Genomic DNA, 24,979 nt, shown 5'->3' with positions numbered 1-24,979 from the left:
AGCTGATGGGTCAGCTTGGGCTTTCAAGAAGGGTCCTGAGATTTTAGGCTATCAACTTTAGGTTGATGGCCTTTTTTATAGGATAGACCATCAATATTAGTTCGGTAGGGGTGTGACTGCTGACACTTGTGCAATCGGCTGCTGGAAGGGGACAAGTGCTGTGTTCCCTTCATTGTTTATCGGGCATAAGTTTTGGTAGTGACTTTGCCGGTTACTGCAGCAATGAAGTAGATCGTCTGAATGCCAGGAGTTGGAACCCACTGATCTGATATTGATGGGCTATGCTAAGTATCAACCATCCGTATCGGAGCTTTGGAAAACCTTATTTAGGCTTCCATCACACACTTACTTTGTTGTGTCCTATAGGGAAACCTATTGGAAAATGTATGAAAAAAGGTAACACCTGAACTTGCTGGGAAAAAACAACAATGACCTAAAAAAAAATGCACCAAAAGTAGTAAAAACGCCACAAATATTTACTGTCCCAGATTTACAAAGAAGGCAATAAGCTTACACAGGCTGTCTGGACCTCCACATTTATCAGAGGAGCTCGGGCTGGATGATAAATGTGGTGCAGGGATAGGCACTTTTCTCTTGACTCTATAAAACAACTATATTACGCATCTTAGGCTCACCCCTGTCTCATGAAGCTCCACTGCTTTCTTCTAACCCCTGCCCACATTGTTGATTATGTTGGAAAAAAGTGTACAAATAGTGATGAACGAACTTCATGTTTTCTGGCAATTACGTTATGGATTACGTTACCACGGGCCATAGCGGAATTCTATGATGGAATGCATCTTAAAGGCATTCCGTTTTGCATTCGGTCATAATAGAAGTCTATGTGGCCTAGAATTACGTTATGGCCCGTGGTAACTGAATCCTAAACAGAATTGCCAGAAAACCCAAACGCCGAAGTCTTACTTCAAAACATGAACTCCACTCATCACTATGTGCAAACCCTAAATGCACCAATTTGCGCCACCTTTTTAGACTGATCTGGGTCACTGTTTGTAATGAAAACCTACATACAGCTTTATGACATTTCAGTCCAGGGTCTTGAGGTCTTGCTGGAGGAGTGGATGCACGTGTTCATGCTACGTTGAAATAAATGGGAGTGACTAACAGTTCATACTTTAGGTTTTTGTAATTCATTTTAGTGGAGAGCGAAGGCACGTTCTCCAGATTGTTGGGGGTCCCAGCTGCCAGACCACCAGAAACTCTGTGACTTACATATCATAAAAATGCTTCCCCTGGAAATCCATTAAAAGGCCTGCCCTATTATTAAATGCTGTATTGTCCTCATTAATCTACCACCGCAAAAGAAACCACATGTGGTTTGGGTGTGTTTGAGGACCACCGAGAACTTTTATTTTATTTTTTTCCCCTTTTTTTTATTGAGGTGTGTTTCATTGGCTGAACTTAGCTTATTTATGTCTCTGATTAAGAAATAGGTTAGAATTTCCCAGGACCTTCTAATGCACTTTCTGGTCTCCTCTATGAATGCTTGACCACAATTTTGGCTCTTAAAACTGTAACAGGATCTCCTCAATGATTAAAATCTCTTTAATGAAGAATAACCTCATGTAAATCAAATATTGGTGTTCTATAAAAATTAAAGGAAGTAGTGTTCTGAAGAACTTGTCATCATTTTAACAATGGTAGCAAGGAATAACTTAATGATCCTGGGCCCCAATAAAAAAAATCTGTGACAGGTTCTGCCAATACTGGCAACAACATATTGATAACCTATGCTTAGGATTAGGTCATCAATATCAGATTCTTGGGGTTCTGACAGCCAGCATCTACTGCAGTTCTGGAACTATACAGAGCTGGAATACTATAGTACCATACGCTGTGTAGTGGCTGTTTTTGGGTCCCACTGCACCTTACAGTAGCTCTCAATTGCTTGAATAGGAGCATTAGCTGTAGCACCGGAGAACAGCCACTACACGGTATACTGCACTTCCCCCTTAAGCTGCCCTTACACATCCAATAGCTGTGGACCCTAGATCGTTCGGCCTACTGCTATCTCTCCTGACTCCCTCCCAGCTTCCCCATACAAATTTGGCTCGCACCTTGTTGTATATATAGCCTCTTAGTTCCCCCTGTATATATGTCCTCATAGTGGCAATAATAATGTCGCCCATTAATGTCCGATAACGCCCCCAGATCCCCGCTAGTGCCAACAAATTTAAAAAGCCAAAAACATACTTGTCTCATCCACTTTACATGTGGGAACACTCGCTTCTCACTGGAGGCACCTGATACTCTGAGTCATGACGTCACAGGCTTTTTAAATGGCCAAAAATAGGACATATCCTATTTTTTGACAGCCGCTGTTCTCTGGCTGTTAAAAGAACAGTTATGTGAATAGAGCCATAAAGAGGGACATGGTATAGACTTCTTTAATTATTGAATTGTACTCACTTTAAGATAAAAATCATTTTTTCAGTTGGTCTTTATTAAAAACGTGGAGCCCTTTTCTCTCTACAGGGATGAGATTCTGTATTAGTAGGATCTGAATTTTCACTCTGTTCCCCTGGTCTCTTATCTATGACCTTTTATAAACACTCTTACTGATAAGAATGTGGCTTAAATAAGTGTTTGTGACCTTTTTAGTAATTTAGAGATAACTATTATTAGATGACCAGCACAAAGTAAAAGTAAAAATTATTTTTAGCCCAAAATGAGAAAAATGCAATCATAAAAAATAATTGCCTCCGAAGGTGTACATTGCCTTTTAAATCAGTTTTGGGCTCCTGTGTTAAGCATTTAAAGGAAACCTGTCGCCTCCAAAACACATATAAAACCGACATTACCTTACAGTAGCCCCAAGTGTGTTCATAATCATGTGTTTCATTCCTCCATCGGTTGCTGCATACTTTATAAAAAACGCTGTTTTAATCTGTATTCGCGCTATCTTCAGAGCCAGCTTGAAGTCAAGGGGGCAGCGGCCTTCTTGCTTCAAGTCAAGCTAATGGAGATTAAAACAGAGTTTTTATGAAGTATGCAGCAACCGATGGAGGAATGGAACACATGATTGTGAACACACTGGGGGCTACTGTAAGGTAATGTCGGTTTTGGAGGTGACAGGTTCCCTTTAAGAGACACGTGAGCATAGTTATAGCTGTCCTTCATTATTAGAATCAGTTTGGTTAATTGATATTATGTTAATAATAGTACAATTAAAAAGGGTTGTTTTTTATTTTAACCCCTTAAAGAGGACCTTTCACCAGAATAAAACTTCTAACCTGCCGTCGGCTCATTCACCCATGCTGTAGCACTGGCCAATCACAGCGCTCAGCTCATAGCCTGAGAGAGAAAAAAGCCTCTCAGGCTATGAGCTGAGCGCTGTGATTGGCCAGCGCTGCAGCATGGGAGAAGGAGGCGCCGGCACGTTCCCCTGGGTGGAGCCTAACTATGAAGATACTGGAGGCAATAACGGGAGAACGGAGCGGCGCCCAGATATAACAGTAAGTGCAGGGGGGTCCCTGGGCGCCGCTCTACATGCCTGTATAGTTACTTTAGAAGTTTTATTCTGGTGAAAGGTCCTCTTTAAGGACTCAGCCCTATTTCACTTTAAAGGGAGTCTGTCACCAGATTGTGAGCTTATAGACCGCTTACATAGCGCTCTAGCATAGCAGTCTATGATTCTAATGGTACCTTTTGATGTTTGCTTGTGAAGTTCCCCCAAGGCAAAAACAGACTTTTATTCATATGTTAATTAGGGCTCGCAAGTGCCCAGGGAGAGGGGTTCACCTCGTTGGAGCCCAGGCTGTTCTGCCTCTTTTCGTCATATCCCCGTCCCAGCCTCTTCCTCTGCCCGCCCCGCTCTTCCTTTGCGTCCTCCTTCTCTGCAGCGAGATCCCGCGCCTGCGCTATCCATTGCTTGGCCGGGGCATGCGCACTACGATGCCCATTGTGGGTGTCTCTGGTCTGCCTCCCCTCCTCTGTTTCTCGCCGTTGGCCGGCGCATGCGTAGTAGCTACTGAGATGCCGCAGTGCGCATGCCCCGGCCAAGCAATGGATAGTGCAGGCGAGGGATCTCTCTGCAAAGGAGGAGGACGCAAAGGAAGAGCGGGGCGGGCAGAGGAAGAGGCTGGGGCGGGGATATGACGAAAAGAGGCAGAACAGCCTGGGCTCCAACGAGGTGAACCTCTCCCTGGGCACTTGCGAGCCCTAATTAACATATGAATAAAAGTCTGTTTTTGCCTTGGGGGAACTTCACAAGCAAACATCAAAGGTACCATTAGAATCATAGACTGCTATGCTAGAGCGCTATGTAAGCGGTCTATAAGCTCACAATCTGGTGACCGACTCCCTTTAAGGACTTGGCCATTTTTGGCAAATCTGACCAGTGTCACTTTAAGTGCTGAAAACTTTAAGGCTGGGTTCACACTTGAGCGTTGCGCAAACGCGCGTTTTTGACGCGCATTTTTATGCGCGTTTTTGTAATAGTAAACGCGCGTTTGACGCGCGTTTGTGTGATTCACTACAGTGTCCTATGGCCACAAACGCCCCAAAAGTCGCTCATGTACTTTTTGGAGCGTCAGGGCGTTTTACAGCGCGATCGTACGCGCTGTAAAACGCCCAAGTGTGAACCATTCCCATAGGGAATCATTGGTTTCTCCTTGTTGAGCGTTTTACAGCGCGTAGGAACGCGCTGTAAAACGCTCAGGTGTGAACCCAGCCTGAAACGCTTTGCCTTATCCAGGCCATTCTGAGATTAGTTTTTTCGTCACATATTGTACTTCATGACACAGGTAAAATGAAGTAAGAAAAAATCTTTATTTATAAAAAAAATACCAAATGTACCAAAAATTTGTAAAAAAAATTGCAAATATCCAAGTTTCAATTTCTCTACTTCTATATTACATAGTAATACCTCCTAAAATAGTTATTACTTTACATTCCCCATATGTCTACTTCATGTTTGGATCATTTTGGGAATGATATTTTATTTTCTGGGGATGTTACAACTACAAGGTTTAGAAGCAAATCTTGAAATTTTTCAGAAATTTTCAAAAACACAATTTTTAGGGACCAGTTCAGGTCTGAAGTCACTTTGCGAGGCTTACATGATAGAAACCACCCAAAAATGACCCCATTCTATAAACTACACCCCTCAATGTATTCAAAACATTTGGTGTTCCACAAGAATTAATGGAAAATAGAGATACAATTAAAAAATTTCACTTTTTAGGCAGATTTTCCATTTTAATAATTTTTTTCCAGTTACAAAGCAAGGGTTAACAGCCAAACCAAACTCAATATTTATGGCCCCGATTCTGTAATTTACAGAAACGCCCCATATGTGGTTGTAAACCGCTGTACGGGCACACGGCAGGGCGCAGAAGGAAAGGAATGCCATACGGTTTTTTGAAGGCAGGTTTTGCTGGACTGTGTTGTTGTTGTTTTTTTTTTTGTTTTTTTTTACACCATGTCCCATTTGAAGCCCCCCCCCTGATGCACCCCTACAGTAGAAACTCCAAAAAAGTGGCCCCATTTTAGAAACTACGGGCTAGGGTGGCAGTATTGTTTGTACTAGTTTAGGGTACATATGATTTTTGGTTGCTCTATATTACACTTTTTGTGCGGCAAGGTAACAAGAAATAGCTGTTTTGGCACCGTTTTTATTTTTTGTTATTTACAACATTCATCTGACAGGTTAGATCATGTGATATTTTTATAGACCAGGTTGTCACGGATGCGGCGATACCTAATATGTATACTTTTTTTATTTATGTAAGTTTTACACAATGATTTATTTTTTTAAACAAAAAAATAATGTTTTAGTGTTTCCATAGTCTGAGAGCCATAATTTTTTCAGTTTTTGGGCGATTACCTTGGCTAGGGTATGATTTTTGCGGTATGAGATGACTGTTTTTTATTGGCACTATTTTAGGGATTCATATGACTTTTTGATCGCTTGCTATTACACTTTTTGTGATGTAAGGTGACAAAAAATGGTTTATTTATCACAGTTTTTATTTTAATTTTTTTACGGTGTTTATCTGAGGGGTTAGGTCATGTGATATTTTTATAGAGCCTGTTGAGCTCTGCCGTGTGCGGCGATACCCAATATGTATACTTTTTTTTTTATTTATGTAAGTTTTACACTATCATTTTTGAAACCCAAAAAATGTTTGTGTCTCCACTATATTTTTGGGGCAATTGTCTCAGGTAGGGGCTCATTTTTTGCGGGATGAGGTGAAGGTTAGATTGGTACTATTTTGGTGGGCAAACGCCTTTTTGGTTGCTTGCTGTTGTACTTTTTGTGATCACTAGCCTAAGTTTGTCTTCTGACAATATTATTGGAATAAGTTAACTTGAGAGATTGCTATATGCGAGTGATCAGTCCTGTGAAATGTAACAGCATGATGTGAAAGTATCATAGCTATGCATAATATGCAGGGAGGGCCAGCAAGACACCCACTGACCACTTGTGCTGTAAGTGTTTGTTCAGACATGAAGACTGCGTTGTTGCAAGTAGAAAATTCTGCAGTGTTTTATCATAGCAGCAAAGTTGAAAGTACGAATGCTGTCTTGTCATTGAGGAGCTTGAATGCAGTTGGATACTGTCCTAGGAAACCAGGGCATTCTGAGAACATTTGATTTGAGTAAAAATGATTTGTACTGAAATTAAATCTGGACCCAAATCGAATTTCAGGAAATTTGTAGTACTTTGTTTTTGATACATAACAGTAGAAATGTGTGTATTATGTTTTCTCATTTCTCAATCTGCATAATACAGAAGTATAGGAGTTAAATGAGCGAGAGCTTTCTGTATTTACTCACTATAAATAAAAGAATTGCTGAGTCATCACTTTGTTTGACTACCGTCTGCACTTGCATATCGGTGTGCAGAGTGATTGGCTCTGTCCTCAGGAATATTGCCATCTCCTAAGCTACGAGCAGTTGCTGACTTGGCACAAAACTGCTCTTCCATTCATTTTTTTGTGAAAGGCAGGCATACGGTGTTTGAAAGTTTGTGAAGCCTTCAGAATTTTAGATATAGCTGCATAAATTTGACCAAAAACTACATCCAGCAAAACAGGCCCAAGCCATGATACTGCCACCACTGTGTTTCATAGAGGAGATGAGATTTGTATACTGGAATGCTTCTCATTTCAAACTAAAAATTTTATTTTGGACTCATCCGTTCACAAAACATTGTTCCAATACCCTTCTGGCTTGTCCAGGTGATTAGAAAACTGCAGACTGGCACCAAATTTACATTTTTTTTTTTTTTTTTTTTTTTTTTTCTCTAGAGCAGCAGCTTTCCCCTTTTCAATCCTGACATGCATTCCATTGTTGTTCAGTGTCCTTCTGTTGGTGAACTCATGAACATTTACATTATCTAATGTAAGAAAGGTCTTTAGTTGCTTAGAGTTTACCTTGGGCTCCTTGATCTTGGCATGCTGTTTGTTTCTCCACCACTCCTGGGGAGGGTAAACATGGTCTTGAATTTCTTCCAAGAGTCCAAACTCTTTACAGGTGGTTTTGCAACCTTTTCCAGCCTGATGAGCAACAACGCTTCTTTTGAGGTCCTCAGAAATCTCCTTTGTTCCTGCCATGATACATTTTCAGAAGATCAAACTTCAATAGATCCCAGTTCTTTAAATAAAACGCAGATATAACAAAAAGGTCAGTCCTGTGTCCCAACACGGACAATTACTCGCGCTGCTGCTGGTCCCGGAATAATGTGGTAGGTTTCACACTGGCAAAGTCAAGTCAATAGGTTTTGGAACTGCGCTGCTGGACACTGTGTTCCGGTCACAAGTGGATGGTACAAGGGTGTCAGCCCCTCTCCTCAATACCAAGGAATACGATCCTCCCAGATCTCCTCCTCTACAGGATTTAAGGGGATAGGCAGAATAGTGAAGCACCCTTGAGAATCTTATCTTAAAAGGTTTTATTCTACTTACAACAGATCAGTAGACAAAAGGCATAAAATACAAAATGATCGTCACATTCCTGCCCGACCCGGGTTTCGCTGCCTCGCTTCTTCAGGGGCAATGACTGAGCATGCTCACCATCGAGCCCTTTAAATAGCCCAGCTGTCTCATTATTCAAGTGGGTGTGGTTCCGATCAGTATAATATACTTTCAAAATTCACATTTTTAAATCATATACCATAAAATTACAATCATTGGTTCATTAGGTACAATCACCTTTAAAATATACACAAAGATAAAAGTAAAAACACACACGGGAGCAACTTCTTACTCCCTATTGTCAAGTCAAACCCTTTCGGGTTCCCGCTAATATCCGTATTCAATATATAAATTCAGCCTTCTTATAGGGATCAATCCCCCAAATAGTTTTCTCATATCCTGAAAATGTTCCAACTCTAACTATTATAATCCCATCATCCTATGTATTCCATCCCCTCCTAGAATATTCTACAGGTATTATCCATCTGCTCCCGGAGCATCACGCAGATGTTCCCCGCCCACTCTTGGAGCGTCCGTTCATTCCTGGGGCGTCACTCAGTTAGTCTCCACCCACTCTTGGAGCGTCACTAAGGCGGACACCGCCCACTCTGGTAGCGTCATTCAGGTGTTTTCGACCCCGCCTCCACCTCTGACGCTCCTTTCACGAGACGTCATGGACCAATGGAGCAGCCAGGAACCCTGACGTCACTCAAAGGTCCTTAGGAGGCCAGGTAGAGAACAGGCAATTGGTGCCACCAGTAGCTTCTTTTTACAGTAAGCATGGTTTTAGGTCAAACTCGATGTTGAGCCCACTGGGTTGTAGGGTCCCTAGCTGGTAAATCCACTCCACCTCTTTTTTATTGATTTGTGCCAGCGAGTCCCCTCCACGCCAGTGTGGCCCAACAGTTTCAACTCCAGCGAACTTTAGCCCATATGGATTTTTTCCGTGTAATAATTTAAAGTGTGCTGATACACTATGGGTCATTAGGCCTTTTCTGATGTTCCGTAGGTGTTCTTGTATCCTAACTTTCAGCTTCCTAATTGTCCGTCCCATGTACTGGAGCCTGCACGGGCATTCCAGTACGTAGATAATGCCCTCATTTTCACACAAGCAATTGTTCTTTATACGAAATTCGACCCCATTCTTTTTGGATACTATATGTTTAATGTTTAACATCAGAAAAGGCCTAATGACCCATAGTGTATCAGCACACTTTAAATTATTACACGGAAAAAATCCATATGGGCTAAAGTTCGCTGGAGTTGAAACTGTTGGGCCACACTGGCGTGGAGGGGACTCGCTGGCACAAATCAATAAAAAAGAGGTGGAGTGGATTTCCCAGCTAGGGACCCTACAACCCAGTGGGCTCAACATCGAGTTTGACCTAAAACCATGCTTACTGTAAAAAGAAGCTACTGGTGGCACCATTTGGCTGTTCTCTACCTGGCCTCCTAAGGACCTTTGAGTGACGTCAGGGTTCCTGGCTGCTCCATTGGTCCATGACGTCTCGTGATAGGAGCGTCAGAGGTGGAGGCGGGGTCGAAAACACCTGAATGACGCTACCAGAGTGGGCGATGTCCGCCTTAGTGACGCTCCAAGAGTGGGTGGAGACTAACTGAGTGACGCCCCAGGAATGAACGGACGCTCCAAGAGTGGGCGGGGAACATCTGCGTGATGCTCCGGGAGCAGATGGATAATACCTGTAGAATATTCTAGGAGGGGATGGAATACATAGGATGATGGGATTATAATAGTTAGAGTTGGAACATTTTCAGGATATGAGAAAACTATTTGCGGGATTGATCCCTATAAGAAGGCTGAATTTATATATTGAATACGGATATTAGCGGGAACCCGAAAGGGTTTGACTTGACAATAGGGAGTAAGAAGTTGCTCCCGTGTGTGTTTTTATTTTTATCTTTGTGTATATTTTAAAGGTGATTGTACCTAATGAACCAATGATTGTAATTTTATGGTATATGATTTAAAAATGTGAATTTTGAAAGTATATTATACTGATCGGAACCACACCCACTTGAATAATGAGACAGCTGGGCTATTTAAAGGGCTCGATGGTGAGCATGCTCAGTCATTGCCCCTGAAGAAGCGAGGCAGCGAAACCCGGGTCGGGCAGGAATGTGACGATCATTTTGTATTTTATGCCTTTTGTCTACTGATCTGTTGTAAGTAGAATAAAACCTTTTAAGATAAGATTCTCAAGGGTGCTTCACTATTCTGCCTATCCCCTTAAATCCTGTAGAGGAGGAGATCTGGGAGGATCGTATTCCTTGGTATTGAGGAGAGGGGCTGACACCCTTGTACCATCCACTTGTGACCGGAACACATAGTGTCCAGCAGCGCGGTTCTTTAAATAAAACGGGTCGCCCACTCACACCGGATTGTCATGTCATTGATTGAAAACATTACTGGATTATCCTCAATAAATAAATGGCCAAGAACTAATATTTTTGCCTAATTTGTTTGATGTGGTTATCGTTATCTACTTTTATGACTTGTGTGAAAATCTGATATAGTTTTAGGTCAAATTTATGCTGGAACATAGTCAAACACTTTCAAACACCACTGTAGAAATTGTGAAGAGACTATGATGCCTGAGGGAGCCTAAAAGCCCCTCTGCCACATAGGAAGAAGTCAGTTGTATAAATGGTACATGTGTAAGTTATCATTGGAAGAATGGTTCAGTATTGAACATTATTTGAAGGGCTATCAAGAATTTTGATAATGCAGAACTGCTGACAGTCCTAGGTAAGACATATTCATAAGGGGCTATACTCTAAGGTAGACCTATCGTTTCGGGCATGAACAGCCTCACGCATCAAGTTAGCACTTATGTCGACGCCATTCTCAGACCATTTGTGTTGTGACTGCCCTCTTGTGTGAGGGATTCAATGTAGATAGTCAACAAATTGGATGGCCTCTATGTCAAGGGAAATGCGCTACTTGCCAGCCTTGACATGGGGGCCTTCTACAGCTCCATCCCCACAGGCTGTGCGTTAATTTTTGTGGCATGAAGTTCTTACCCCACAATGATTTTGTCATCAATCTGTTAAAGTTCATCCTATGCCAGAATATTTTCCTCTTCAATTGCCGCTTCTACCACCAGCTTAGGGGAGTGGCCATGGGAAGTCCATGACAATGTGGTTAAGGTACATCGATGATGTCCTTATTTTTTGGACTGGAACTGGATGAATTCAGTAACTTTGTCAAGGCCCTTAATGTCAACTATTGTGGCCTTTTTTTCACATCCGAGATTAACCCGGTTCAAATGACCTTTCTTGACTTTAGCATCGTGAAGGCTGATGATAGTAAGATCTACACAAGCCTTTTTTGCAAAAAAAAACGGTGACTAACAGTTTTTTGCACTGGGAGAGCTGTCACCCTCTCACTCTCAAGAAGAGGATACCTAAGGGGCAATACCTTAGGGTTCGCCGCAATTGTTCCCTTATCTCTGATTTTAAAACCAATGCTAGGAACCTTGAAAACAGGTTTTTGCGACGTGGTTATCCTTGCAGGGTGCTCAAATCGGCATACCAACATTTGCTTGCCTGTACACGCGAGTCCCTTCTTAATCCGAGAATAAAACAAACTGATGAGAAACAGATTCGCCTGACAGCAACCTTTGATGCAGCCAATGAACAGTTCAAAAATATCCTTTACAAACATTAAGAAGTTTTAAAAATGGATGCCGACATTGAGCATCTGTTGGGTGATCGTCCAGCCATTACGTATCGCAGGGGGCATAATCTTAAGGATCGGTTGGTCCACAGCTTTTTTCAGACCCTGCGTTCAAGTACCTGGTTGGCGAATTTACCACAGGGAACCATCCGCTGTAGCTTGGGACTACTTTTACCAGCACAACCACCTCTAAGTCATTCTACATCAAATGCTTTAACTGCAGGTCATTTGGCCTAGTTTATCTGGGCACCTGTACATGTGGTTTACAATATGTCGGGAAGACTATCAGTGAATTCCGTTGCAGAATTGGCGAGCATTTAAATATTAGGAAAAAAGCAGATACACCAATTGCACATCACATTAATCTGCATCACTCAGGGGATGTCCGGTCCATCGTGTTTCAAGGGATTGAAATTGTGCAATGTTCTCCGAGGGCAGATGACTTTGATCAAAGGGTCCTCCGAAAAGAGGCACAGTGCACCTTTAGGTTGGGCACGGTCCGCCCCCTGGGTTTAAATGATCATGTTTCCTTTGCCTGTTTTATTGATTAGTCAACCTCCTTGGAGTATTAATTTGGTACCTTGTAGCATTGTTTCTTCTTTTTTCCTTGTTACAGTGCTGCAATATTGCATCTTCTTTTTATGTAATTGGTAAGCTGCAGCATTGTGCCTTACACCACACAACAACAAAAAAACTTTTCAACTGCTACTGGGCAAAAAACATTTGTCCTATACTAAATCGAGTGTGCGGATCACAAATCCGAAGTCAGAATTGTTGTAACACGTCACGAAATTTAGCTATGCATAAGTATGACTAAATGAATTAAGCACTTGGAAAGCATTGAATAATTTTGAACAGAACAAGTTTTACTCCAACAATTACCTGATCTACATCAGAGTTTGCATAGTAAATAGTGTATGAAAATGTTATGGAATAACAACATTTCATAAAGTCTCTTGTTTTTCAGTTTAAAAGTCTTACTTGAGCAAGGCCCAGTACTGTTAATTGTCTGGTACTGGTTTAAAAGCAGACTCAGTCAGGATACACAATTTGTGACTTGTCTCTTTGACTATCCGGCAATTTTAGTCATGCAAAAGTAAGTCTGAATGGTGATTTTTCTGCTCACGCCAAACCATTCCTTTCCTTTTACCATTCAACCACTGCGTTAGCCCAGAGTAACCCACAGTGCAACAAACATGAGGGGCCCAGCTTTTATCTTGATCTCCAATTTTACAGTCAAAGTAATACTTGTAAGCAAGACGCACTCGCTTTGTCGGAGTCTTGCGCTGATCATAAGTAGTGTATTTGCCACATATGTGACAGAAATTGTCTGGTTCGTTAACACATTTGCTTTTATCCATCTTAAGTTTTTAAAACTGATAGCACTATAACAGATCACTTTATCAAAATCTGTCCAGCTTGCCTTATATACTTACTGCTGACATCAGCCTGAGTGTGTCCGGACAGGTCTGGCCATGTCCATTGGAATATCTTCAATATGATGCATTAATATTATTACTGAATATGCTTTACATGTATAACGTGTCAGGCAAATTCTGAGTTCATATTCGGAATCGGCACCCTAATTTTTGTATAAATCACGTTTTTCTCTCAGTAGCTAAATCATTGTTGCGCTGTGTTATGTTTTTGACACAGTGCTGTATCAATTTACTTTTCCTGAGTTTTTTCTCTTCTTGAACTTTTTTCAATGGAGGACGCTCGGCTCATGTCAGGCTGCTGGCAGCTGGAGGGTTAACGAGCGGAAGATTCCGCCCTTCCGTGCTCCTATTGGCCACACACTGGTCTTGCCTCCACTGGGGGGGGGGGTTCTCCTCCTATTTATACCTGCTTTCTAGGCAGCAGCTTCACGGCCATCCTAGCGTCGGATACGCTGCCACACACTACCAGTGTGGCGGCATTCTCTATCATTCTCCACGTGCTTTATTTAGTGCTCCTGATGATTCATGTGATTAAAAACGCTACGTGCTGCAGTTCTAGCTAGATAAGGACGGGTAGTCAGGGGTTGAAGTTGGTTGACACACAGGGTTAGTCACAGTCTGTGTATGGCTGCTATTCCTGGACGCGATTTGTCAGTATCAGTGGTAGTGCCCTTTGAGCTGTAGTTACTTCAGCCATAGGCCTCATGCACACGACAGTTGTTTTTTTGTGTCCGCAAATTGTGCATCCGCTTAAAAAAAACGAATGCGGCATCCGTTTTTTTTTGGGGGGGAAGGATCCGTTTTTTCCACAGATCCCATGTAATAAATGCCTATTCTTGTCTGCAAATGTGAAAAAAGTAGGACATGCACTATTTTTTGGGCTGAAGGGAAACACGGACAACGCACGCGGAACACAAATGGATGAACTATCAGCATTTTTTTTGCTGACCCATTGAAATTAATGGGTCCCCATCCTATCCGCAAAAAAAAAAACGGAACAGAGGCCGAGAAAAACTGTTGTGTGCATGAGGCCTTAGCAGGACACTTACCAATCCTCCCCTGTTATATAGATACTACCCCTTCTTTTTTTGTTGTTTTTTTGTGCATGTCCGCACGAGGTTCACCTGTGATTGGGTGACTCCCACTTTGCCACCTCGGTGTATCGTCTAACAAATGACGTTCGCTGGGCATACTTGACGCTTGATTGGCTTTGATTTGACAAGGTGGCTTTTAAAGTCACTACAAAGATATGACCTATATGTTCTAGTCCTCTGTCTTATTTTTTTATGTCATTTAGCCATTAAGGGTTTGACTATTTCACCTTTTAAGGGTTTTTATACACACATCCCCTTTTTTTTATTTGGTTTCTGCTTTTATTCTGAACCTAATAAAGTATTTAGTTTTAACGCCTCTTTCTTCCGTGAGAATACTAGTTAGGGCTGTTTCACATGAGCGGATGCCGTGCGTCTCGTCCGCTGCGTGAAACACAGCCAAGCCCCGCTCTGGACAGCAGAGACCCGGAGCATTAACATGATTGATAATGCTCTGTGCCTCTGTGATCTCTTTACTACGAAATCACAGTGAGATAAAGTTGTCAGTGTGATTTTGTAGTAAAAAGATCAGAGAGGCACGGAGCATTATCAGTCATGTTCATGCTCCATGTCTCTGCTGTCTTTCACGCAGCGGACGACACGCACGGCATCCGCTCATGTGAAACAGCCCTTATAATATTTGAGATATATACCCTTACCATTCAGCAACAGTGAATTATAAGAGGTAAGACATAGCTCTCTCCCTGAGGCACTGTAGTTTATGCAGATTTTATTGTGGTTTTTGGTGCATTTCCATATCAAATCTGTACCAAAATCAGCAGATGCATATTTGCCCTGATTCTGCACTGAAATTCCTCACAAACAATTGACATGCTTTGGATTTCAAAAACCACACCACAGGTCAGTTTCTGCTGGAAAATGTCTCCACCCTGTAGATGAGATATTAAAAACCTGATCTGCTTAGCTGGTACTGTATTATGGCTCATACCGTAGGCCATCTGTGCCCGTATTGCGGACTGCAAACTGTGGGTCCACAATAAAGAGGCACCAGAGGTGTGAATCCCGTATCCCAGGTGCGGACCCATTGATTTAAATGGGTCCAGAATCCGCAAGATACGGCACGGATCGGAAGCCCACGGAAGCACTACAAAGCGCTTCCATAGGCATTTGGGCCCATGCCTCTGCACTGCAAAATATAGGACATGTTCTATCTTTTGCCATATATTGCGGATCCCAGACCCATTCAAGACAATGGGTCCGCATCTGTGATGAGCCGCTCCACAGCCTCTCCTCTCTGCTATAAGGGGGCTGAGACTAGCCACAAGGGAAACAGGTGAATCCATCAATGGGCTTATGACCAAGGTGGGCCCTTAGTCCCCCATCCCCTGCACAAGTGGCACATGGCACAGTAGCATGACTGCGCTACATACGGATTCCAGCCTATGCATGTATCAAACCTGCGGGTATTATTTAACAAACTACGCAGTTTATCATTATACACACATCGAGTGGTGGAGGAGACCTCTAGGTACAGAGGCAGGCTAGCCAGCATCCTCTTTCCCCATGGACCTGATCCACTGTGTGAGCAGGTGCATGTACGTAGCTTTACAGTGGGCCCCCAAAATGAATTTTACTGGTGGGCCCTAGGCACTCCAGTCCGACACTGGCTGTAAGTGATGCTGTAGTGTCCATCCTGCAGCCCACTACAGCCATCACTCACAGCAGACGGGAGCGTCCGTGGGATGGCTCATACTCTGAGCCTGAAGCACTGCACCCGTAGGCCCCTTCTAACACTGGCAAGTTTTCTGCACGGGTGCGATGCGTTAGGTGAACACATAGCACCCGCACGGAATCCTGACCCATTCATTTCAATGGGGCTGTGTACATGAGCGTTTTTTTCATGGATCACTTCTGCGTTGTGTGGAAAACGCAGCATGCTCTATATTCTGCGTTTTTCACGCAGCCCTGGCCTATAGAAATGAATGGGGCTTTAGTGAAAAACACATTGCATCCACAAGCAAATACGGACGCAATGCGTTTTTGACTGATGGTTGCTAAAAGATGTTCTTTGTAAGCCTTCATTTTTTTTTTTATCACACGCGTGAAAAACGCATCAAAACGCATTGGACCCGTGCGGAAAAAACTGAACGCATTCGCAGACAAAACTGACTGAACTTGAATGCAAAATGGTGCGAGTTTCCCAGATCGCATTCGGACCTAATCCGTCACACTTGTGTGGAAGGGTCCTAAGTGGAAATGTATTTCCAGCTTTAAAAACCCTGTGAGGGTCAATATAGTTACTTTCTGTACCGCCCTTCACCTCATTGTATGGATTATCACACATACGTATATTTGAGCTCTATATTAAATCACTTCCTGGGAAACTACATAGATAAATGTGACCGAGATTACTAAATCTTTCACAAAAAGCATGTATAACAAAATAAATGACCCAAACAACAAAATAAACGGTGTGTTGTAACTGTCAGCAGGAGTAATGTTGTGCCCCATACAATAAGCTCTCTTCAGGCAACTGTTAAATCAACCAGACAGGTGCTGTATATTCTTCAGCGATAAAACCAGGTTTCATTATCTACCATGAAGACCGATGAGACTTTTGGGGATTTGCGGTTTTCTTATTCACATGCATTACATGACTGTGGGTGCATCCTAGTTTCCCATTATTACATCTGCATCTGTAACACAGACCTAAAAATGTGCCTGTATTAGGTCTGTAAGGGCCTCAAAGGCTGACTTGATTACCTATTCTCAGGATCCCTCCGTATGTCATTGGTGGGGGTCTGATGCCTGCCACCCAAGCCGATCAACTGTTTGAATAGGCTGTGGCGCTCTGGTGAGCAGCTTACCCAGCACAGGACCATTGTATAGCGGCTGTGCTTTGTATTAAAGCTCAGCCCTGTTCACTGGGACTGAGCTGCGCCTAGGTCATGTCACCGACAAATATAACTTCACTGGCCTAGGAAGAGGGCGCAGCGCTCATGCAGCCTCCTAAAACAGCTGATCGGCAGGAGTGCCAGGAGTCAGGTCCTCTCCGATCAGGGTGAAGGCTACTGCAAATTCAGTTTCAAATTTGCACGCAACTCAAACAGATTTTGCTGCTGCAAATGCGGATATATTGTTTTAGTTCATTGCAGCTGTGGTCACTGTTCCTACCCTACTGATGCTCATCAGACTTGTTTATATTCATAAACCTAAAGCAAGGGGCGGGTTATATCATGTATGCAATCTGGGCAGCTGCATAGGGGCTCCATACTGATGGATGGTCAGAAGCTTGTGATGAGCTATTAAAGACCAAGACATCCATATGCTGTTCTTGCACAGGGGGAGACTGCGGTCTGCCTCCGCACCATATGTATTTTTATTCTTTAGTAACTATATAGACCAGCAATACCATACTTTATATATGGAAATATCTCAAACTATTTGCAGTTATTGAGCAATATATTATGAAAAAGAGCTCCCAATATTTGTCAGGTTAGGCTTTGTACAAACGTGTGTTAAAACTTTGTGGCAGCATATGTTTATTGTAGAGCCAAATAAAACATATTTTTTTAGAATGTTTCCCTACTTTTATTTCCACCTTAGCTATTTATGGCATGTTCACAAAATATGTCATAATTGTCTGATAGACACAGATCTCATCTGTCACCTAAAGGGGAGTCCTAAGCACGCTTGGCTGTTTACATGACTTCCAGAGAACTAAACTGATAGAGTGGGCCTGTACCTCACACCTAAAGAAGTTAGTGTGGTGCTACAATCAGAGCCACCCTAAGCCAAGTGTAATCCAAATATAGATGCATCTTTATTCGTACATCATAAGAATTACGCAAAAATTCATAAAATCTTGTGACCCTTTATACAGGCCATTTAATATTGTAATGATTGTATTTATTGAATTATTTATGCATGGAGGTGTAACAGATTGTATGGTACTTTGTCCTGTCCTGAAGGGGTTATTTTTTCTATGATTCTTATGGTGTACTAATAAAGATGTACCTAGATTTGGATTATATTTGGCTTAGTGTGGCTTTTTTGTCACTTTTGGGGCATTCATGACTCCCAGAAAGTAAATAAACAAAAGTGTGACATGACTGTCCACCTCTCCATTCGTTCTCTGGGTTGGGGGACTGTCGTTCTGTTGATTACTGCTGGTTCCAGTGGTAGGACTAGTTTCTATTAAACATTTATGACATATGCTGTGGGTATGACCTAAAAAGTCTAAAGTACTGTAGGTTCTGATCCTTTTTTTTTTTTTTTGGCTCTGTATGCAGCTGTCACACGGAGCCACTGCTCGCTAGTCTGAATGAAGATGTATAATTTAGTCATGATTCTAGAGAAATTATACCATCAGGATGAGTATTTTTTGGCAAGCAAAAAACAACAACAAAAAACTAAATAGGAGCAGTCACTCATCCATTAAGGGGCTGTATTATCTCAGTCATTGGGGAATATCTGATAGGTGCAGGTCCCACTTCTGGGTGCGCTCTCCTTCACTTTGCGGGCTCCGTTCTAAAGATAGGTGCAGGTCCCACCACTGGGATCCTAGCGATATGCCCCCAATGTCTGAGATGATACAACCCATTTTAATGACTACACCCCCACTTTCTATTAATATAACTATAGTCTTGACGGATGTTTAGTGTTGCATCAGCTTCACTATAGTAAACAACTGAACATGTACAAGTCTAGGGAAGTGCTTGGAAATGCTCTTAATAAAGCATGACAGGGATTAATAGTGCTAGGATTATAGCAGAATGCTGGACCATTTGTCTACTGTGTGACACCATCCTCCCTCGTTTTAATAATGGCTTAATTACCAGTGTATCTTGCTCTTTTCTCTGCTTTTTAGCTTTGAATTCTCCAGCTGTGGATGTCTAGCTCTTTGACCTGTATGAGTGGGCTGCCGGCTCTGTAGTCAGAATGTCCTTTGCTATCTTCCCTTTCTCTAAACACTGCTTGCTTTGTTTTTTAGTCTACCGGGTGTTTAACCCAAGACAGAGGCGCTCTGTGTACAGTTTTTTCCAGATCCTAGCTTTTTTCTAATATATGCAGATTTTTTTTTAATGTTTTTCTGTCATGAGTATTTAAGGCTATGGACCCCTTTGACGTGGAAAAAATGATTTTTACATATTTTAGTAGTGAGCAAAAAAATATTTTGCATGAAGCCTCAGCCTGCAATCTTCCCTTCATTAATTTTCAGACCCCCCCGATATTCAGTTTGCAGCTTGCTCCTTGTTTTAAACTTTTCTCATGTGGAAGTGTCTCTCCCAGTTATACACGCTGGATGTGAGGTCTGAGATGCTCTTGCCTTCACCCTGCAAACCACTTTGTGTGTGCTTTCCTCCCTATCTCCAGCCTGTGTGAGCTGTGGCTGCTCTCCTTGGATGCTTTTCTCCTTCGCCACACTCTGATCTGCCATGTGTATCATCCTGCTGTTTTCTCTAACCATTATAGAAAGGATGGCAAGTAGAAGCAAACAGATTTATATCCGATTCTGCAGTACCAGCAGCTAGGTGAAGGATTTACACTCGCTCTGCATAAGAAAAATCGTAGGGAGTTGTCTAATTTTACATTTAGGAAGCAAGTTAATAAAAACGGTGAAAAGACTTTAATTCTGAGCGGAAGGGTTTAAAGGTTTCGGTAGTTTTACATTCTGTTTAAAAAAAAATATACCGTATATTTTTTTTAATTCAAATACTTTGATATCCGTCTTTCCTTGAACTGCTTCTCCTTAGCTTACAAGTACAGTATACATATGTGTAGCCACATTTTAATGCAAGATAATAAGGCAGATTTACCAATGCTATTAGCCAACATAAACTGAGACCAGACAGTCAGAAGATCGCCTAATTTCTCATACTCGTGCATGCAGTATGATTAAATTTAGCACGTTATACTCTTTTGCCTTCTCAATACCATCTTTAGCTTAGGTTGCTTTAGATCCGTTTTATTGCTGTAAAAAAAAAAACTGTTGATCAGCAGAAGTTGGACCCCCGCTGATCTGATATTGATGACCAATCCTGAGGATAGGAAATCAATATTATTTCCATTGTAACTTCTTTAAGGAATGTTCAGAGGGGCAAATTCACATTATTACAATCTGTTTTAATATAAAACAATTGTAATAAAAAAAAGGGAAATTAGTTAATGATTTTTATTTTTATATTTTTTTTAACTATTTAAATTTAGATTTTTGCAACTTCATTTTTGGATCTACTCTTTGGTCTAGTGTATAGTGAAATCCCAGAGGAAATAATTCATGGGCAGCACGGTGGCTTAGTGGTTGGCACTGGTGCCTTGCAGCGCTGGGGTCCTAGGTTCCAATCCAACCAAGGACAAACATCTACATGGAGTTTGTATGTTCTCCCCTTGTTTGCGTGGGTTTTCTCTGGGTTCTCCGGTTTCCTCCAACACTCTAAAGACATACTGATAGGGAACTTAGATTGTGAGCCCCATTGGGGATAGTTGGAGGCTAATTTCTGTAAAGAGCTGTGGAATATAGTAGCGCTATATAAGTGCATAAAATAAATAGTTATAAAATTGGGCAGGTAAAGGTATAGAAGGTTGTAAACAAAAACGTTAACTCTGCTTTTGTTTGTGATAAAATATCCATTTTATATACAAAATATTCACATAATACTCTTCTTTTTTTATTCAGGGCTGTCAGCAACTAGAAAGACTGGTATACCAACTCCTCGAGAACTACCTACCCAAATAGCAAGAGACAGACCAAGTTTGCGTGCTCAGAACCCTGCAGCTAAAAAAACACTACCAAGTCCTACATCTCCCGGCACTCCTACACCTAAAAGTATACGCGCACCTTCAAAACCTAAACAAGAAAATGAGTCCCACAACAAATCTGCATTGGAACTGCAGGTTAAGGAGCTCTTGGCTGAAGCAAAATCAAAGGATTTTGAAATCAGCAAACTACAATGTGAGCTGCAGAAATGCAAAGACAAAGAAAGTTCTAGTCCTGAGATCATGAACCTGCTGGACACCTCAGTGGAAATGCATCTAATGCACGGTACTGACCCTGAATTATTGTTGAAAACTCTGCAGGACAAGACCGTAGCTTTCCAAAAGGAGCTCAGTTTCCTTAGGCAAGAAAACAAAGATCTAAAATACAAATTAAATTCTTTAGAAAAGTCACCCCTCTCTGATACTATTACCAGCAATGGGACAGATAGCAGCCTCATTTCTCCGTCCACAGAAGGTGCAAATGTTGGGATTAAGGCCAAGAGTCTGTTCGTTGATGGATCTGAGAGCTGTCACTTTCCTGGAGGAGAAAGTGGTTTTCACATTTCAGGTTCTTCAAGTAGTGATGTCACAAAAGCATCGTTATCACCTGATTCAGATTTTGAGCATATAGCTGATGTCCCTTCTAGACCTGGTTCCTCAGGAAGCATTCCATGCCAGGGCTCTAAATGTTCAACGAGTGGTAGTTCCCCAAATAATATAAGTGACCTTTCTGTAGCATCATTGACTGAAAAAATACACAAAATGGAAGAAAATCAACATAGTACTGCAGAAGAACTTCAGGCTACACTACAAGAACTAACTGATCAGAATCTCATGGTGCAAGAACTTACGATGGAAAGTGAGAAATTAGTGGAAGAGAAAGCTTTTCTGGAGAGTTCCCTACAGCAACAAAGACAGAGAGCAGAACAGCTCAGTCAGGAAAATGAGAAACTAATGGCTCTGTTACAAGAAAGGTCAAAGACAGAAGAAGCACAAGTTCCGAGCAAGTTAGCTGAGATGGAGAAGAAATATACAGAACTCGTTGAACAGTCTCAACTTGAAAGAGAAAAGCTGATCAACATTCAGCAGCAATTAACAAGTAGCCTGAGAAGCCTTGAGAAAGAGCACCAAGAGGCTCAGGTGATGATTAAACGACTGAAAGAAGAAATCACTAAACTACAAAATTTGTTGGACAGTCAGCGAAAAGAGAAATGTAATGCATCAATGACTGTGGAGGACCAAAAAGTCATAATTGAGGGTCTCAAAATTGAAATGAACGGTTTAAAAGCTCAGCTAGTTGGAGAGAGGCAGAAAGTACCTGAAATCGCAACAGTAGCAACAAACAATCCAGAGAACTTGACAGCTCAAGAGGTGCTAAAATCTGCCCATGTGGACAAAGAGGATCTAGAGCTAACATGCTTAGAACTTCGACAAGAGCTCTTGAAGGCCAACAGTGAAGTAAAACAGCTTCAATGTCTTCTGGCAAAGGTTAGGTGGTTAATAATGTTCTGCAAACTTTTTATTATATTCTCATACAGTCTCCCAAGGAAGCATTGCCAAAAGAATCTCAAGATATCCAATCTTTTAAAGGAGTCCACATTAGACAATTCTTAAAGGGGTTCTACAGTTCTTTTAAACTGATGATCTATCCTCTGGATAGATCATCAGCATCTGATTGGCGGATGTCCGACACCCGGGACCCGCACCAATCAACTGTGAAGGCAGTGGCGCTAGCAGTAGCTCCGCGGCCTTCTCACTGTTTACCGAAGGGCCCAGTGACGTCACGACTAGTATCACTGGCCTGGGCGGGGTTAAGCTCTGTTCACTTGAATGGAGCTTAGTCCCGCCCAGGCCAGTGATACTAGTCCCTGGTTCTGTGGTTAACAGCGAGAAAGCCACGGCACTACTGCCAGCGCCACTGTCTCCTCAAACAGCTGATCGGTGGGGGTCCCGGGTGTTGGACCCCCGCCGATCAGATGCTGATTATCTATCCAGCGGATAGATCATCAGTTTAAAATAACTGCATTTTAAAGGGAACCTGTCATCAACTTTATGCTGCCCATACTAACAGCAGAATAAAGTAGAGACAGACGAGTTGATTTCAGAGGTCTGTCATTTGAGTTAAAAGTAAGTGGTTGCCGAGAACCAACATCACAATCATTGCAGACTAGGCCTGGAAAAGAGTCACGACCACCTGAGAAGAGTCCTGGTTATTCGTAAGTTCCTGCTCTCCTGCCCACCTGCTGATGACTGACAGGCTTCTACCTAGTTTTCTCCCTTTCTCTCTAGGAGAGAACTGCCAATCATCAGCAGATGGGTGAGAGAGCAGGAGATTAGGAATAACCAGGACTCTTCTCGGGTAGATTTGACTCTTTTCAAGGCCTGGGCTGCGGTGCGCGCGCGATCACTGCAGGGGCCCGGCAGTTCCTAGTAGCCGGGCCCCTGCTGTATCCACCAACATCGCTTTAACACCAAGAGATCAAAAAGGCGTATGCCCCCCAAAATGGTATCGATAAAACCGTCACCACCTCCAACAAAAAATTAGCCCCTACCTAAGACAATCGCCCAAAAAAATAATAATATAGCTCTCAGAACATGGAGACACTAAAACAATTTTTTTAGTTTCAAAACTGCTATTATTGTGCTAAAGTGAAATACATAAAAAAATATATACATATTAGGCATCGCCACGTCCGTAACAAACAGCTCTATAAAAATATCGCATGGCCTAACCACTCAGGTGAATACCGTAAAAAAATAAATAAAAAAAATAAAAAAGCTATGCAACAGCAAGTAATAAAAAAGGTGTATGCCCCCCAAAATAGTACCAATCAGACCGTCGGCTCATCCCGCAAAAAATTAGACCGTACCTGAGAGAATCGGTCAAAAAATAAAAAAGCTATGGCTCTCAGACTATGGAGACACGAAAATATCATTATTTCGGTTTCAAAAATGCCATTATTGTGAAAAATGTAAATAAATAAGAAAAATTTGAGATATTAGGTATTGCCACGTGCGTAACGATCTGCTCTATAAAAAGAGTCACATGACCTAATCCCTCAGGTAAACGCTGTAAAAATAAAAACTGTGCCAAAACATCAATTTTTTTTTTGTTACCTTGCATCACAAAAAACTTTATATAGAGCAATTAAAAATCATATGTACCCCAAAATAGTACCAATAAAACTGGCACCTTATCCCGTAGTTTCCAAAATGTGGTCACTTTTTTGAGTTTCTACTGTAGGGGTGCATCAGGGGGGCTTAAAATGGGACATTGCATCTAAAAACCAGTTCAGCTAAATTTGCCTTCCAAAGACCATATGGCGTTCCTTTCCTTCTGCGCCCTGCAGTGCGCCCGTACAGCAGTTTATGATCACATGTGGGGTGTTTCTGTAAACCGCAGAATCAGGGTAATACATATTGAGTTTTATTTAGCTATTAACCCTTGCTTTGCTACTGGAAAAAATGATTAAAATGTAAAATCTGCCCAAAAAGTGAAATTCTGAAATTTCATCTCCATTTTCCATCAATTTTTGTGGAACACCTAAAAGGTTAACAAAGTTTGTAAAATCAGTTTTTTATACCTTGAGGGGTGTAGTTTCTAAAATAGGGTAATTTTGGGGTGGTTTCTATTATGTAAGCATCACAAAGTGACTTCAGACCTGAACTGGTCCTTAAAAAGTGGGTTTTGGAAATTTTCCAAAATGTTTCAAGATTTGATTCCAAACTACTAAGCCTCCTAACGTCCCCCAAAAATGTCATTTTCAAAATGATCCAAACATGAAGTAGACATATGGGGAAAGTAAAGTAATTACTATTTTTTTTTTTTTAACATTTATTGGATTTTCAAAGAAAATTGACAAAATAAATCAAGCATTACATATGATATCTGACATTGATTGTTATCGAATGTTATCATTGGTCAGTAAATGAATGTCCATGGTTACATGAATGCTTTGACAATGAATAACAATGACAGGCATTTAAATCAACAGTAATTCCTCAATAATCTCTTGGGACCCAAACAATCCCTCCTTCCCCCCAAATTACTATTTTTGAAGGTATTCCTATCTATTATAAAAGTAGAGAAAT

At 41.7% G+C, this 24,979-nt stretch overlaps 1 protein-coding gene across 5 annotated transcripts in view; it reads left to right on the top strand.

Annotated features, from left to right (window-relative positions):
- Positions 1 to 24,979, top strand: part of SPECC1 (sperm antigen with calponin homology and coiled-coil domains 1) — a 375,500-nt gene that overhangs the window by 187,499 nt on the left and 163,022 nt on the right. For 4 of the 5 annotated variants that reach the window (XM_044283769.1, XM_044283770.1, XM_044283771.1 and 1 more), the window contains one exon: positions 20,808 to 22,375. The exons of the other annotated variant lie outside the window; for it this stretch is intronic. In XM_044283769.1, coding sequence (XP_044139704.1) covers positions 20,808 to 22,375 — 1,568 coding nt within the window. The remainder of the gene's footprint in view (positions 1 to 20,807; positions 22,376 to 24,979) is intronic. 5 annotated transcript variants of the gene reach the window in all.

Source organism: Bufo gargarizans, chromosome 3, assembly GCF_014858855.1.
Source record: "Bufo gargarizans isolate SCDJY-AF-19 chromosome 3, ASM1485885v1, whole genome shotgun sequence".
Taxonomy (NCBI): domain Eukaryota; kingdom Metazoa; phylum Chordata; class Amphibia; order Anura; family Bufonidae; genus Bufo; species Bufo gargarizans.
The sequence above is the reverse complement of the archived record's forward strand: the minus strand, read 5'-3'. Positions and strand labels throughout refer to the sequence as shown.